A 16,322-nucleotide genomic window follows, 5' to 3' on the forward strand; every position below is an offset into this window, starting at 1 on the left:
GCCTGTGCGCCTGCTCGGGGCGGCGCGACGTGGCGGCGGCGGGTTCGCCGGCGGAGGGGGCCGCCCCGCCCGCCCCGGCGCGGCTGACAGGCGGGCGGTAGGGAGACGTGTGCGAGCGGGAGCGGCCTGGGGGCCCGCACCCCTCCCCGCCTCGGCCGGGGGTGATGTCGTTATGCGGCGGCTCCGGCCCCGCGGCTGCCCCTCGGCTGCGGCCTCGCGCCGCCCAAATGGCGCGGCGGCCAGAGCTGCTGTGCGGCGCTGCCATCGTGCTGGGCTGCGCCTTCCTCGTCGCCCTCAAAGTCACCTGCAGGTAATGGCGGGGGGGCGGCTTCGGGGGAGCGGGCAGGGGCCGGGCGGACCCGGAGCACGCGGGGCCCGGCCGAGGGAAGCGGCTGCCCTCCGCTCTTCCTGGAGGCCATGCGTGCCCCGGAGGCCTGGGGCAGAGCCGCCTGCGGGGGTCCCGCCCCGGGGCCTGCGGCTGTGCCGGGGCGGGCGGCCGGGGCTGGCCGGGCCGGGGCTCCTCCCGGGGCGCGACCCATTGTGCGCGCTCTGGCCGCGCGTCTCCCTGCACTCTACGGCCGCGCTCCGTGAGGCGCCGCGCAAGGCCGGGCCGTGTCAGCAGCGGCTGTTCCTGGGGTAGGTGGCAGACGTCTTCCTCCGGGGCCCAACGACATGCGATCCCCATGGCAACGACGGCCCTTCTCCTGTCGTGGCGGAACACCGTTGCCAGCTCGGCGGCGTGGTGGCGGGGGGACACGGGGCCCAGTGACCCGCGCCGGGCAGGGGCTGGCTGGGCGTGGGGGGAGGCCCCCGCTCCCCGCGTTAATACAGGGGTGGGGAAGAAGCAACGGTGTTTTTAAGACACGTATGCCTTCATCGGGGGCCGTCGGGGTGTGGCGGTAGGTAGGCGATGCACACGCACCTTAGGGACAGGTGCTTTGCTGAGAAAGCTGTTTTTCCTCATCTCCAGAGAATAACTTGTACCTCGCGTTGCCACAGAAGGACTGAGGGGGCACAGGGCTGAAACCCTTTCCTCAGTGTGCTCAGCCAGCTGCGTCGGCGTGGGGGTACAAAGTAGAGGGAAAGAGGTCTCTTCTGGCTCATGAGTTAGTGTTGACACCCCCCGTTACCTGCATCTGCTTCAGACAGAAAGATGCTTTGCGGGTTGTTTTTGGTTTTTTTCCCCCAATCTCGTGGTGCTCCTCTTGGGAGCTGGAACTTTCTTCATCGCAAAAGTCTCTTTGGTGTCTGTTTGCTGAGAGGCTGGTATACGTGGGTACGTGGAACCAGGTAATGTTTGTAGCTGGAAGTGCGGGGAGCATTGGGTGATGCGTGGTAGGCACGTAAATGCACTGCAGCTGGGCAGCTCGTTTTTGGAGCCTAAACTGGGATCTGAATGTTCTGGATGGGTTTTAGGTCATGGTGACTGTTATATCCTTCAAGTCATACTATATTAATTTAAGAACATCAGCTGCATTTGGGGTTTAATTTTGGGAGTGAGAGAAGGCTATAAGGATCTGATTACTCTCCTGTTCTGCAGTATCTGACAAATTTTTATTCCAAGAAACAATTGATTCACAGGTAATGCTTCTGAAAAATACTAAGGCCTTCTTTTCTCACCTGTCCACAGAAGATGTATTATTTGAATCGGAGTGAATGTTAAGTCTATGAATGAGTTGCTCTGTGAGCAGCAGTGCCTCTGTTCCAGTAGTCTGTATCTCACAGTGACCAGATAATTTAGATGAAAGTGTAAAGCTCTTGCATATTACAGAATGTATGGTGAAGGATTTCTGAACGTAATCACCTCCCTGTTTTACTGTCCATTACTAAAAAATTATTTCTTTTTTTTATACTTACAACGATGCTTCTGTTTTCTCCCTGCTCTCCTTTACTTAAAACCTGCGTGTTCCTTTCATTTTACTGCTAGCTGTGTTTGAAAGCTCACACATGGAATGTGCTTGGAATGTGCTTCTCGCCACCCTGTACTCTGTACAGGAAGTTTGATTAAAGAGGTTTGGTGTTTCAGATTGTAGTTAAATAGACAAACTAATATCAGAAAAGTATCCCCTGTTCTGTTGCTGTCAGAAACATAGAAAATGCAAGTGTGAAAATCCTACATGCAATTTGGAGGATGGTTAACTGCACATGTTAACTATGACTACAGTACACAGTTTGTCACCACACATCACTATGGTTTGCAAGCGAATCTCAGCACCAGAGTACAGTTACCACCACTATGCTTTCAACACGTAACTTTCGAGACCAATGGATAAAAAGTATGGGAAGGGAAAATTCCTTTACTACAAGGCAATCTGTTAGTGGGGTTTGAAGTACTGCAGGTTTATAGTGGCTCAAGGAATAGCCAAATGAAGCCTGACCTAACACGTATTATGGAAAGCCTGTGGTTTAGAACCTGAATTATTTCTGGCACTATGCAAATGTCTTTCGAGACAACCCTGCTCTAAAGACCTTGCAGTCAAAGGGGCTGATCCTACAGGCACTTGCATGTGCTTTCCTTTATTACCAGGTTGTTGTGTTGAAATGAATTTAAGTTTTTATAGGCTCTCTGCAGCAGATAAATAACACAATCAGTGTTTTAATAAACAGTATGTAATTATTATGTTTGTATAATCATTTATTATGTAATCCTCAGTTTATACTTGTGCAATTTTTAGGGGTTCAGAGCACTATTCTCTGTAAACCTGGAAATTATGTAAAAGTACTTTGTTATGCATTTGGTATTGCAAGGGGAGACACTACTGAGCAAATCAGCTTAAGACACTGGTAGCTATTGATTTATTGTGTTTTGTTTTTTAATAATTACTGGAGTTTTTGTCATCTTTGAAGGGAGCCATGTAGTTCCTGACTCATTCACATTGTGGGACTTCTGTTGATCTGTTTTACACTTTCTTGCAATTTGGAGCCAATTTCGTATCTCATTTTTACATTGTTACGTTGTAACTCTTGAACCAATTGTCCACTTTCAGTTTAATTCAGTAGAGGAAGCAGAGGTTTTAAACATGTTTAGGTTGTCCATTTTCATTAAACTAGTTAAAGAGGAGAAATTCTAGTTAATGTCTCTGAAGAAGTATGTGTTAGTGTGAGATCAACACTGGGCTGCTGTGCTTCGCTTTCAGTAGCTAATCAGCGTGTGTGTGCTGACCTGTGAGTTAGAGCCGTAGCGCATCAGTGTTGTGTCCTGTCCAGCTGGCAGTTAGAAATCACTGGAAGAAGCTACCAGTTTGGATAAGCGTGCAGTGCAGGAATGGGAGGGAACCAGAGGTGTTGCTCGTGAGGTGACATAAGAACTGAACGGTTGGGGAAGGAGGTGCTGGGTTAGTGACTGGGGGAGAAGGGAAGGAACAAAGGTAGAAGTCCATAGAAGAAACTAGATTTTTGCTCATCTGTGTGAAAACATAATTTTGTGAGTAGTGGAATTAATGAATTGTAAACATGAGGAACCAGTTAATATTTTCAAAATTCTGGATTTTGAAGCAAATATTATCTCTTGTATACGAATTAAGAATTTCTGTAACTTTTAGAAAATATACTGGGAGTGATTCTTAAATGTTGAGCTTTAAGTGTATGCTCAGTGACCTGGAAATGAGAGAAGAGCTGTGGCTTTTCTGGATCTGTATTGTAAAAATAAAGGTACTTCTAACAAACCAGAATGATTGTAAAGTTTGAAAATGTGGCAGCGTTGTTAGGAGGTTGCTTAGTGTATGAGTTTGACAGTGTTCGGGGCTCAATAATTTTATCACAGTTACTAAAATTGTAACCTGAGAAGGATCAAATACCAGGTAAAAAGATTTTTGTATTAGCTTTTTATTGTGATACAAGGTAAAGGAATGCAGTCTTTCCTAAAACTTCCTGTCACATAAGGAACCATGGCAAAATTGAGCATTACAGTGGTGTGGTCCAGTTTTTAATCTGACATGCCCTAGTGTAAATATAGCTAGTGGAAAATTTTGGAATTAAGAGAAAAAAAGAGAATATGATCATTCACTTGCATTTAAGGCAGTTTATACCATACCAACTTCTGAACACCTTGGAAATGCTGAGTTCTGGATTGTTTGATTACTGACTTGATAGAAAATGGTTTCCTGAGTATTTGGTTTATGTTCTTGATATTACTGGTCAAACTAATTTCTCTTAAGAAACTTAATCTGTCATAATCTCTTCACATTGAGACGCTCTATTTGTGGATATTGTCCTTACACTGAAGAGGAAATGTGCCCTGAATAGTTTGCAGTCCCTGCTCTAATGAGTAAAATAAACTAACACACATTTACATATTTTTTCCTAATACAATATAAAAGAATAGAAGTGTAGAATACTTTAAAGCAAAGCATAAGGCAGGGTAATAGTCTCTGTTTATATAAAAATCACATCACAAAACTTTGTGACCAGTGTCTCTTCTCTTATCAGGGTGCTGTTACCTAAAGTACAAGTGTTAAAAGAGGATGAGGCCAGGGAAGAAATCCAAAGAAATCATTCTTCCTGGTAATTTTATGCTTGATAGCAACCAGCAATAAGAGTGTGAGCTAACATACCCATAAACATAGTGCATGGTATCACAGCGTGACTTTCTAAAGCTTGTTAAGGGTGATCTTTAGATTTTTCTGGTATTTCATGAAACTAACTCAGATAATGTAAGTTGTAGTCATTTGCATTGATTTCTAAAGTTTTGTCATTGCATGACCTTTGCTAAGATTAAAAATTAGGGCTTTGGGCACACTTTTTTAACTACTGCTGTACAGTCTCAATAACCACTCTTAATTTCCTTCCTGCAGCCGAGCAAAAGATGTAACAATGCCAGCGAAGCTTCCAGTGAACTTTTTCTCCACAAGATCTCCAGTTATTGATCTTTTTCGGGGACAATTAGACTATGCAGATCACCTTCGTCAGGATTCAGAAATTGTGCTGTATTTCTTCTATGCGCCATGGTGTGGCCAGTCCATTGCAGCAAGAGAAGAAATAGAACATGTGGCCAGCAGATTGTCAGACCAGGTAACTCCAGAGAAGATACGAATCTTAAATGTCACCTGATAGCTTTTAAATCTCTAAGCCGATGCTAATTTCTGTCATCCCATGGAAACCAGTAGGACTTGAATGCTCATGTTTTAGGGTAACTCAGCCAGTCGTCTTAATTTTAATTTAACATACAGAGAGTTAGAATAAATGCAGAAAACCTGTGATTTCTGCTTAGTTGTCTGTTATTTCTGCTCCTGAATGGGGAGCTCTACAAGTTTCTTCTTGTAAAGTATTCTCAGATTTATTCATCCACCTTCAGACAGAAATTACATGGAGTTTGCTTCCAGTTCCAGGATCCTTGGAGGCACTCGTAATCATATAGGATTGCAGCCATAGCACTGCTTTCTAGCAGTTGCTTACCTGTGAACACTTCAAAGGTACAGCTGTCCTAAACCTCCGCTTGTTGAGCTCCGCTCTGCAGAAAAAGTAATTAATACAGATTATTACAAAGTTAGTAAATTTGAAGTATTTAGATTAAGAAGCTTAAAAACTAGAAAGAAAAGTGACCAAAAGGATTGCTGTTGCAAAATGACCAAAAAAAAATTAATAATAATTTAAAAAAAAAAAAAATTCTTGTGTGATAGAATTAAGAGGAGCAGATATGGAATACTGAGTTGAAAAGACACTGAAAATAGCAGATGGAATGGATTGGAAAAAATACATGTTAGATAAAGAAGGTCATAGTAATGTACTTTGTTAGCTGTGAATTTTTACCTGCTTTGCAGGTGCTGTTTGTGGCTGTAAATTGCTGGTGGAACCAGGGGAAATGTAGGAAGCAGAAGCATTTCTTTTATTTTCCTGTGATACACTTATACCATCGGAGGTAAGATTTCATATGTACAGTCTGGGGTTTTTATTGTTGTTTTGGGAAACAGAGATATTGTATAAAATCTTGCATTTTGAAAATGTTATATTTATGGCTATAGTAAATAGTTGTAGAGGAGGAGATTCTGGGTGAAGCTCATCCTGTATGCTACTTAGGTGTCAAGAAGGGCTGTAAATGTCAGTTAAATGACATGCTGCACAATTCTTCATCTTTAAGGAAATTTTCTTTTGCCTGTGCATCTCCTGGAAGTTCTGCCTCCAAGGAAAAGTAAAGAACTCAGATTTATATATTAATTTCAGTTGTCTGGTTGCTCTGTAGATGGATTGGGCTGGTCCCAATTTGTTACAGCAATAAAGTATGTACTTAAGGGCTATTGAAGTTAGTGGAATTTAAGTGCATATTTAAATGGCACTATGTACAGAAGACTTTCTTCTAAATTTGAACTTTACACTCACTTTTTTATGCTCCAGATGTTGAGATATCATTGTATAAAGTTTTATATAATCTCACTTTTATTTTTTAGTATTTATTTATTATCCCTTTTTTTTGTCTCTGTGTGGAGCAGAAGGTAAGGAAACACTTTCTAATGCTAGGTACAATAGAGCTGGATGCTGTGTAGTTTATCACTTGCATTTTACTTGTGTAGTCTTGAATTGCAGCTCTCTTCCACTACAGAGGCTGATTTTGGTTTTTGGGGGGGATTTATGTATTGAGGAGGAACAATCCTGATCTTTGTCAGCTGAACTTGGAATAGACACAGATGGCACTGGCATAATTTAAACTGTAACAAAAAAACCCCAACAATCCCACTTGGATGTACATTGACTTAAACTAATTTGATCTTGAAATTACAACACAATAAGTGGATATACTTGGGTATTATTAGTAACCTTAAACATAGTTGCCACAAGATGAGATGTAAATTCATATTGATACTTTATAGGGCAACGCACCCCTCACGCCTGAGATATTAAACCGTGAATGTTGTGTACTGGGCATGTGACATGTTGAAGCAGTGCATGTTGCTATTAAGACAAAGGTTTGTAATAAACCAGTGTAGGATGTAGAATAATCTAGTGGGCTGTAGAAGACCATTTCAAAGCATCTGAATATAGGTATCTCAGTGTGAGTTTGATATTTTTCAGAGTGTCTCTATGTATAAACTCTATTAAAAAATGCATCACATTCAGTTCTTCAGTCGGAATGGACTAATTCCTCATGCTTTTTGTGTTTGATTTCATTTTGGACTGTGATGCTTTGTCCAACCTAATGATAATAAATCAGATGCAGGATTTCAAGGGGATGAAGGAGAACCTCTGGAAATCGTAACCACAAGGCCTGTCCTGCCTTCTGTTTTGGCACTACCTAATGTGGTGTGAGCTGTTTTATCAGATGGCTGGGGGAGAAACTGTAGACTTGCTGAGTGTGTTCTTCAGCAGTGCGACTGGATTCATCCCTGCTTTATTGAGTGCTACTTGTAAAAGTCTGTGTAAAAAATATTGCACCTTTTCAGATTGATACTGTTTGAACTTTCTAAAGATTTTAAAAAATCAAGTGGAAATAGTGACATTTTTGAGATCTGTATTTTAAAGTCACATGTATTTACTTCGGACAAAGCAGAAAGATATGTATATGATCATATGATTCATACCTGCATTTTACCAACTTCTTTAATGGGACTCAGAGGTGGTCTCCATCCATTTGTCCTTGCCAACACACTGCACCTACCCATAGACACTGCATTAGAGTCACTGCAATTTCTGCGCTGTACTTCAAGTCTGGTAAGACAACTGCTCTATCAGTTACAGAAGCCACTGTTAATCAACACAGAGAGCAATTCCCTAGAGGCTGAGCATGCTGTCTATGTAACTCCTATCTCTGCCACCCCCAGGAAGGACACTCTCTATTATTAATTTAAGTCTTAATGTTTTATTATTTTTTTTGGTACTAGTTTTGGACCAATTGAATACAAAGGCCCTATGAGTGCTGTTTATATTGAAAAGTTTGTTCGCCGGGTGATGACACCACTACTCTACATCTCGTCTCGATCAAAATTACTAGATTTCCTCTCAAATTATGAGGTACTTGTCTCTCTTCTCTAGCTTTACCACTGTGGTTCAGAAAGAGTTTGACTTGTTTCACAATTAAATTTGATCTGCTCCAAAGTACTAGTTTATTTTCAGGATTGTGCAATCAGTGCCCTGTAAATTTGTTAAAATCATAAAAGTTTGAAATGACAAATTCATAATGTTGGTTCCCTGTATAGCGACTCTTGTGATTTAGTGATGCTCTTAATTTACAGTACTTTAGTATGTAGAGACAACAATCAAAGTTGTTCCTCACCAAAAAGTTACATATGAACAACAAAGAAGGGAGAAATCTTTTTGCAAAAATCTTGCAGTCTAAGTTGGGAAAGCATTTGAGAAATATAAAATCACTGCTTTAATTTTTAAAGGAATATTAAACCTTTCTAATAGGATAAGTCTGTTAAGTAAAAACAAATGTGAAATCAGTTGAAATAATGGCTTCTAACCACTTTGTATGCTGTAACTTCATGATTTTAATCCACTGGTACATTGTGTTTTATTAATTTTCAGTCTGTTGTGTTCAGAGGTGCCAAGATTGTTAGCAATACTAGTGGATTAATAACTTCCAATGAGACAAAATGTGCTTACAACAGAACCATTTATAATCCCTTTATAACTGTTCATTTCTGTAGTGCACAATGGAGAAATACCATAATCTTACTAAACCCAAGCTATTAAAGCAGAATGGAAAACCTGACCAACAAATTGATGCTGTAGTAGTGGCCAGAACATGTGAAGGGCTTTCCAGTGTTTCAGAATGAAGCAGAGTTCCTCTTTGAATTAGCATGTGTTGCAATGACTGGTTCTACTGCAGGATGGAGCACGACCTGTGGTATTAAATGAAAGCTGCCACAGCGTAAGGGGACACACTGGTACTTATCATGGGTAGGTGCTGTGCTGTTCACGTTTCAGTTTATCCCTCAGGAGCTATTCATGGGTTTAGTTTTCCAGTGTTTTAAGCAGGGACTGTAAGTCAGGAGTAGTGAGTTGTGTGTCTGCCTGATGCTGATACTTTCTGTGGTCACAAGCAATTCTGTTGTCCTTTCACTGCTTCAGTTTTGCAGTTCTAAAACTCTGTTATTTTTTTGCCTCCTATAGAGATTTGAAAACAGCCATGCTTGGTTTTTGGTCTGTGTTATGTGAATTATTTCTTGGTAGTCTGCAAAAGGTAACTAGTAAGCATAGTGTCATTAAGCTTAAATTTGCATTACAATAGGTGGTGCACTTCCATTGAAAAAAGACTAAGATAAAAGACAAATTTATGGGGGCATCAGAAAATACTTTTTAAAATACTGCTTAGCAGTTGGACAGATATTTTTATTTCTATGTTCAAACTTCTCCCCTTCCATTGCTTCAAATTCTGTGGCTCCAAATGCCCAATCTATGTTTATGTTCAGTGTTTGTTAGTTCTTTCTTCCGAAATGGACTAAGAATAGAGTCTGATCTGTCATGCTGCCCCACAGTCATTTGAGGCTGAGGTTATTGCCCAGACTGTGGCACTAGGTGCTCAGTGTCTTGCTTAAAGTTAAGCAAGAGGGGGAGAAGGGGATACAAAAATAACAGCCAACTCATGCAGTAAGATCCATTCAGGGAACAGGGTATTGGCTAGTGCAAGTCCAGGTGAGTGCAATAAGAAAAGCAAGTGCTGAGTGATCAGGAGCTGGGATACAGAGAAGACCTAAGAAATAGAGAATTGTATGTGAAGATGGATGGAGAGGGAAACATGTCAGGCACAAAGGAAAAGTTAGTTTTAAATCAAAAATAAACATGTTGTTTCAGCATTTTAAACAGTTAGAAATGTGAACATTTTCTCATGTTTTCCATGCAAGTCGAGGGACTTCATACCTTTTGTAGGAGAAGATACAATCCAGGAGGTGACTCCTGTGTTTAAGAAGTGAGAAAGTTTGAGGAGTAGAGTAGGTTACAGGAAGTGCATGTGTGGCACAAACTAATTGCTATTTTGAGAGCCTTGGCTAGTGTATTCCTTTGATTTTTGATCTTTTTTTATATTAAAAATGTTAATGTTTAGCAGAAGGGAAAGGAGAGAAGACTGTAAAGGATAGATCATTGGGCATTTTGACCACTGTCTGCTGCTTGATCAGGTTTTTGTGATTTCTTCATTGAAAAGCTAATTAATTTGAAGCTCAGAATATTTTCTGAAAGATTTGTCATCATCAGTACCTAATTTTCAGTCCTGTGTTCTCCTAGGGAATGGGTTCTGCAAACTTACGTTAGGGGTATTTACTTTTGACTTGAAAATTCTGGTTGAAAAGAACCTCTTTGTAGGTGATCCCCAGATTGCACTTAGGCAGTGCCCATTCTCTTCCTTGGCTGTTTCATTCTACTTTGGTATTAAGGTCTCCCATATTAAGGAAGCACTAGGTTGCAGAGCAGTTGTCTGTCACTCACTTTCAGTCCTCATTGTTTTGTTTCTCTGTCCAAGGACAGCACTACATATAATCTGGAGTATGCAATAGGTTGGTAAGTTATTCGTAGATGAGTGATTATTTGCAGGGCATCATGTTGAGCTGAAGTTCTGCTCAGCGTGTATTTTCACACTTAAAAGAGCTACTGCACCCTTCTTTTCTTGTTTCAAGGGCATTTTGTTGTTGCCTGTCAGTTTACTGATAGCTAGGACTTCAAGCCCATAGTTGTCATCTTCCATCTAATCTGTGCAGCTTTTGGTGCTTTAATCGTGTGTTCAGATTCCAGTAGCCAGCTTTTGACAGGAAAAGCATCTAGCAAAGAAAAGCAGGAGCTCTACCCACACTCAATTGAATCTCAAAATCCATTAACCGTATTAGCATGCCTTAGCTAACAAGTACTGTAAAGGTACCGAGATAAACATTCAAAGCATTTTTTTGTAAGTTGAACCACACCAAGAAGTACTGAAATCTAGCCGTATTTAATCTTGTATTCAAATGTTAATTAGCATGTTTTTACTTCTGAGAAATACTGATGAACAGAATCCAGCTAAATGTAAGAGCAAATGGTGTTAGTTACATGGTGTTATGGCCATTCCTCAACTAAATCATGACTATCGTGAGATGCTGTATTGATCTCACAAGAGGGCGCCCAAACCCCGTGAAAAAAGTTCTGGTTGAAGACTCGAAAGTTAAGATTCTGCATTTTCTTATGCTATTAAAGGTTTTTTTGTGTCTGTGGAATGATACTAGTGCAAAACTAGAACTGGATAAGAATTATAATTTAATTTTTGAGAGCAAGGAAAAATATCCCATTTAAAAGCAGTTAAAATCTTGGAATGTATACAAATATCTAAGTCACATCAGGAGAAAGATATGCAGTTCCTACCATAACTCCAGATACCTGTGAGTACCTATAATCAGAATTCTTTTGTTTTCTTAACTGCAGAGATGTAACAGTTTCATTTTAATCCCAACTGGCATGTCTCATTCCTCATCTGACTAACCCAGCTATTAGAAATGGCCTCATCCTTCTGAGGCACAGAGGAAGAAAACATGCAGCTTCTGTAGTTAGACAAAAAGCTTCATTCACTTATGAAAATTAAATGTGCCCAGGAAGCTCATCATTTTCTGGCTTCGGGAGAGGTGGGGAGGAGTTGGTCTCTCTGGGAGGTAGCTGTGTGTCTTAACATGGTGTCAGTTTTCTTCTTTGCTCTATTTGTGTAGAAATGCTTCCTGACCGTTAGCTGGCTGTGTAGGATCTGACCCAGAAGTGGATTTGACTTAATAGCTTGCTGTTGTGTGGGGTACTGCAGTGCCTATGTTAAATGATGATGTGAGAATTTGCTTTCAGTTCTGGATACACAATGTTTTTAACATCATTAGAAAATGAGCAGACTTTTACTTGTATATTTAATTAATATAAATCAACAGTTTCTTCTTTGCATGTCTACAGCATAGAATTAGTGGTGTGTAATATTGTTTCTTCTGTTCCCCAGAGATAACACATTCCTTTCCTCTTGCTGTTTTCTTTCTTGTGTTCACAGATAAAATGAGGCAGGAATTGCCTGCCTGCACAAGTCAGACATACTGAAAAAAAATATAATCTTCTTTACCTCAATGCAATATAGCCAAAACATGAAAATAAATAAATACATATTGGGATAGAAATAACTTAATTGAGTAGTAATAGCATTTATGTAATTGTAAAAGCTAATCAGTAGCTGTGGGTTTTTTTCCTGTTCTCTGTTCCCATTACTTCACATTTATTGGCCTTTCAATTTCAGAGCTCTTTCATCGCATAGTCATTTAATACTGTCTTTCTGCAACTCTTCTGAGTCAGCTGTAGTTTCAATGATTCCCAATAACCTTTGCAAATTTTGTTCCTCACCCTTCTCTCCCTTTTCTAAAGTGTTTATAGAAATGTTGAACTATATGAGCGTCAGTACACATCCTGGCTAGCTGTCTTTAACTGTGGAAAAACAGTAACTTCTACCTGTAGTTTTTTATCTTTTCTACTAATCTAGAGAAAGACCATCCATGTTATTCCTTATCACCTTAGTTTCTTCCAGTGTGTTTGGTAACTTCTTGTAGGCTTTTGGGGGAATTACAGTATGCTGCATTGAGTAGATCAGTCACCTACATGCTTGCTCATTCCTTCAAAAAACTGATAGACTTGAGGCATGGTTCAGTAATAAAACCATGCTGGCTGTTTTCCAATAAAAATTACTCACCTGAAGATCTCTGTTAATTCTTAAAGTTTCTATGAACTTGCTGTTCTGTAACTGTTGAGATTCTTGTCAAGTCTGTTATTTGATTTAATTGGCATCACACATCACTTTCCATTCCTCTGGTGTAGAGACCAAGCAAGAAGTAGGCTACACTACAATTAATGATTTTGTATTTCCATATATGAGTTTCATTAGGAGATGGTACTAATGACTCTTCACTATCGATGTCCTCAGGTTTGTTCCAAAACCTTTCCTACAGGCACTCGGTTTGAGACAGGTGCTGAAAATTGTTTCATGGAAAGAAAAGCTCCAGTAAGCTCCACTATAGCAACGCCAACGCTCCTAAAGAGGTGTCTTTAAACTACCTCTATGTTGTCACATTCCAGTATTATATCCTCCAACTTTAGATAGCAGCAAGTCATATCCTGTTCAACTGATTATTCCTAACTGCCTGCAAGAAGATAGTTAACCATACCTCCACGCAGATGGTTGCCTGGAAGCAGCTGATCAGCAATAACAGCATGTATGTAGATGCCCACATAAACTGTGTGCTGGTAGCTGTTGCTACAGCAGTTATTGATTGTTTTGGAGGTTCTTACATGAAAGGAAGTGTGAGTTGCTGCCGTCAAGCTCCTCTTAGCATACTTGTATTCAAAACATGTAAATGAGGAACCTCTCATTTACATCGAGGTGTCTCTTCTGTAAGACTTGAATCTCACTTGTACGGAGCAAGATTCCTTGTCAGCTGCTAGCACCTGGAAGTGTTGAATTTTGTTAAAATGAACAGAGTAGTTGGTATTAGGAAGTGGATCATCTCTTCGTTCTGACAGAAGAACAGGAAAATTTGCATGGTACTTCAGAAGAAATACAGCATTTTAGACACTTTCCTTGTATGTATAATTGCAGCCTGTAATAGGGAGGAAATTTTAACTATTCTGGGATGATCATTAAAAGGACATTAATTAACCAAATTACTGATTAGGCATATAGCATTAGTATATATTCTCCCCCTACAATTTTTTCTTATTGAACAAACACTTTCCAAAAATGTCTCATGGAAGCATCTTATTCTTCACAATCTGGAAGTCTCAAGCTGCTATTAGTGTACAACAGAACTGGCAGTCAGAATCAGAACATCACCTTTTTTAATTACTTTATAAATATTTCTAGATCTGACTTTTGGCTTCTTGTTGCATTTTACTGTCACTTTTAACTCTTCTTTCATTCACTATTTGGTGCCATAAGTTCACTTCGTACAGTAATGGTATTCAAAAATGGTCCTAGGATATGGGAAACTAGAACTTTGATCATCTTATCTGTCTCCTTATTTTGGTTCGCTTAAAGGCTTTAAAAGTGTTTTTATAAGGGATTGTTTCTTTTTACTGTCTTAATTTGGTACTAGGAGAAAAAGATGAACACTAATTACTAACCTGTTTATTGTTTACAAAATAAGAACGAGTGCTATTATTTTGCTGTATTTTTTCACTTCTATTTTATTTATATTTTTATTTCCTTCTTGACAAATGTTATTGCAGAAATTTCACGAATTGCTTGTATCTCATTTTTATTATTGGTAATGTTCTTGAGGTACCCCATAAGGAATCTTTATGAACATGGGTCTTGTGTTTAGCATTCAGTCATGAAAGATAATTCCTGCCTAAAAAGAGCAGGTCATTAGTTGGAATGGGCAATGTTGTTATCGGTGAGCATCCTGAGATCGCTAATTCATACTGAATGGTGGTATGAATTCATATGGCTGGTGTGAATAACTGAGTTCATGTCACTGATGACAGTAACAGGTAAAATATATGTTCATGTTTTAAAAAGAAATCAAAGATTTTTATGTGTAAAACTCAACAAAAAAATAAAGCAGCCTCTGAAATACCAAATGGAAATACTTATGTGGGAATATATTTGCCACACAAATGGGTGATCGGTGAGTCTGGAATCTTTTGTTCCACAGCAATCCCTAGAATGCTCTTGCTTTGTGTATCAAATGCTCTTTCTGTATGCACTGGTGGAACTGGGAAACAAATAACACAAAATAACCAAATTCTATCACTTACTCTGTTCTGAAGGTTTATTAAGCCAATTTGAGCAACATGGTAAAAAACATAATTAGTAATAACTTTTAATGGATTATATTTTGCAAAATTTAAAACCAAAACTTAATTGAAATTTTGAAACAAAAGAAGTCTAAAGACTACGCACCTCTCTGTTCCAAGTCGGCTTCTCCCAGATTCTCTTCCTGAATTTAATATGAAGCTGTTCAGGTCTTTTAAATTTTGAATTGTCTGTTTGGCAATTTGAAGAACTTTATGGATATGCAGGTGGGATATGAGGCTCTTTCATTATTTTTGTGCAGCTGGTCTCTCACTGACTCCTGCAGGTTATACTGAAATAATTTACAATGACTGATAGCTTAATGATGGGATGATAAGTTGGCTTAGCAGTTCAAGTATTCACGCACAAAATGTGTGAATTCATCTGTTGTTGCTAATTATGTGGAATGTAGTGAACAATTAAGTGTTACTGTTTAAGTTGTTTATACTCTGAAAAATCACATTTGATATTCCAATTCTAAAAGAAGTCTTATGATGCTTATGGTTCTTATGTTGGTGCTGGAACTGACTCATATAATAGTTGTGAAGCAAATATTAATTGGTTTTAGTGAACTTCAGTAGCTAACATGGAGAAATATGCGGTTTGAAACATGCATCTACAGCCATAAAAACCCTCTCTCATACATAGCTTTTGAATGACAACTTTAGAACTGATTTCCATTTAATCTTTTGATATTAAAATTTTTCTTGCAGAATAAAGTGACTGTTCTTCAGTAAACTTTATTGTCTTTTTAAAATCTGTTGTGTTTTACTGTAGGCAAATAATTGCTGTGCACCATATATTTATACTTGAAAATAGCTTAACTAACTCTATTTCTTATTATTTCAGCCTGGAGTTCTAGGATATTTTGAGTTCAATGCTTCGCCTCAACCACCTGGTTATTTAACATTCTTCACGTCAGCATTACATTCATTAAAGAAAGGTAAAAGCTTCATTTTCATAATCTAAGGCATCTGTGAATGACTTATATATATGGTCATCAGTAGGTTTTTTGCAAGATTTTGTAACTTGGGAATTAATCCCTTTTGAGTGTTACTTGATGTCGATCTAATTATGAGACTGTCTTTTATTATAGTGCAAGGATTGCTTCCATAAAAGGCTTATTATGTGATCGGCCATCATGGAGTAATGTATATGACAGGCTGCTATTCAATGATACATTAAGATACAGTTTCCTCAAAATCCTAAATGTGTAGCTGCAACCCATATAGTGTCAAAATCAGACTAGCACTTATTTAAGTTGAATCCAAGAGTGTTTGTCGTGTGCAACATTTGGGTGTCAGGTTCAGATGCATTAGGATGAATGTGACTTTGTCAATACTTAGTAACTGAATTCAACAAAATGCTTTCCTGAATGGAATTATAGAGCTGGTACAAGGTAGCATGATGAGAAGGGCTTTCTCCCCCTGTTGTTTTGCACTAACACTCTAAAATACAAAACCTCTTTCATTTAAATATGCAAACTTTGTATATGATTAATACCTTTTTTGGGGGGTCATAAATTCTGGATAGAACTTTAAGATTAGCACATTTTATGGATATTTCTTCCTGTCAGCAAATGAAGGAAATTCATACCATTGTTCTGATTTTTACCGTG

At 39.2% G+C, this 16,322-nt stretch overlaps 1 protein-coding gene across 3 annotated transcripts in view; it reads left to right on the plus strand.

The window, feature by feature from the left end:
- The first annotated feature begins 59 nt into the window (after nucleotides 1-59).
- Nucleotides 60-16,322, plus strand: part of TXNDC11 (thioredoxin domain containing 11) — a 41,109-nt gene continuing 24,846 nt past the window's right edge. For 2 of the 3 annotated variants that reach the window (XM_075515524.1, XM_075515523.1), the window contains exons 1-6: nucleotides 60-310; nucleotides 4,429-4,503; nucleotides 4,794-5,010; nucleotides 5,760-5,857; nucleotides 7,812-7,941; nucleotides 15,554-15,647. In XM_075515524.1, the coding sequence (XP_075371639.1) occupies nucleotides 165-310; nucleotides 4,429-4,503; nucleotides 4,794-5,010; nucleotides 5,760-5,857; nucleotides 7,812-7,941; nucleotides 15,554-15,647 (760 nt within the window). In that variant the 5' untranslated portion in view covers nucleotides 60-164. The remainder of the gene's footprint in view (nucleotides 311-4,428; nucleotides 4,504-4,793; nucleotides 5,011-5,759; nucleotides 5,858-7,811; nucleotides 7,942-15,553; nucleotides 15,648-16,322) is intronic. The other variant, XM_075515525.1, reaches the window with a different exon arrangement.

The sequence above is a fragment of the Mycteria americana genome, chromosome 12 (assembly GCF_035582795.1).
Source record: "Mycteria americana isolate JAX WOST 10 ecotype Jacksonville Zoo and Gardens chromosome 12, USCA_MyAme_1.0, whole genome shotgun sequence".
In the NCBI taxonomy this organism is placed as follows: domain Eukaryota; kingdom Metazoa; phylum Chordata; class Aves; order Ciconiiformes; family Ciconiidae; genus Mycteria; species Mycteria americana.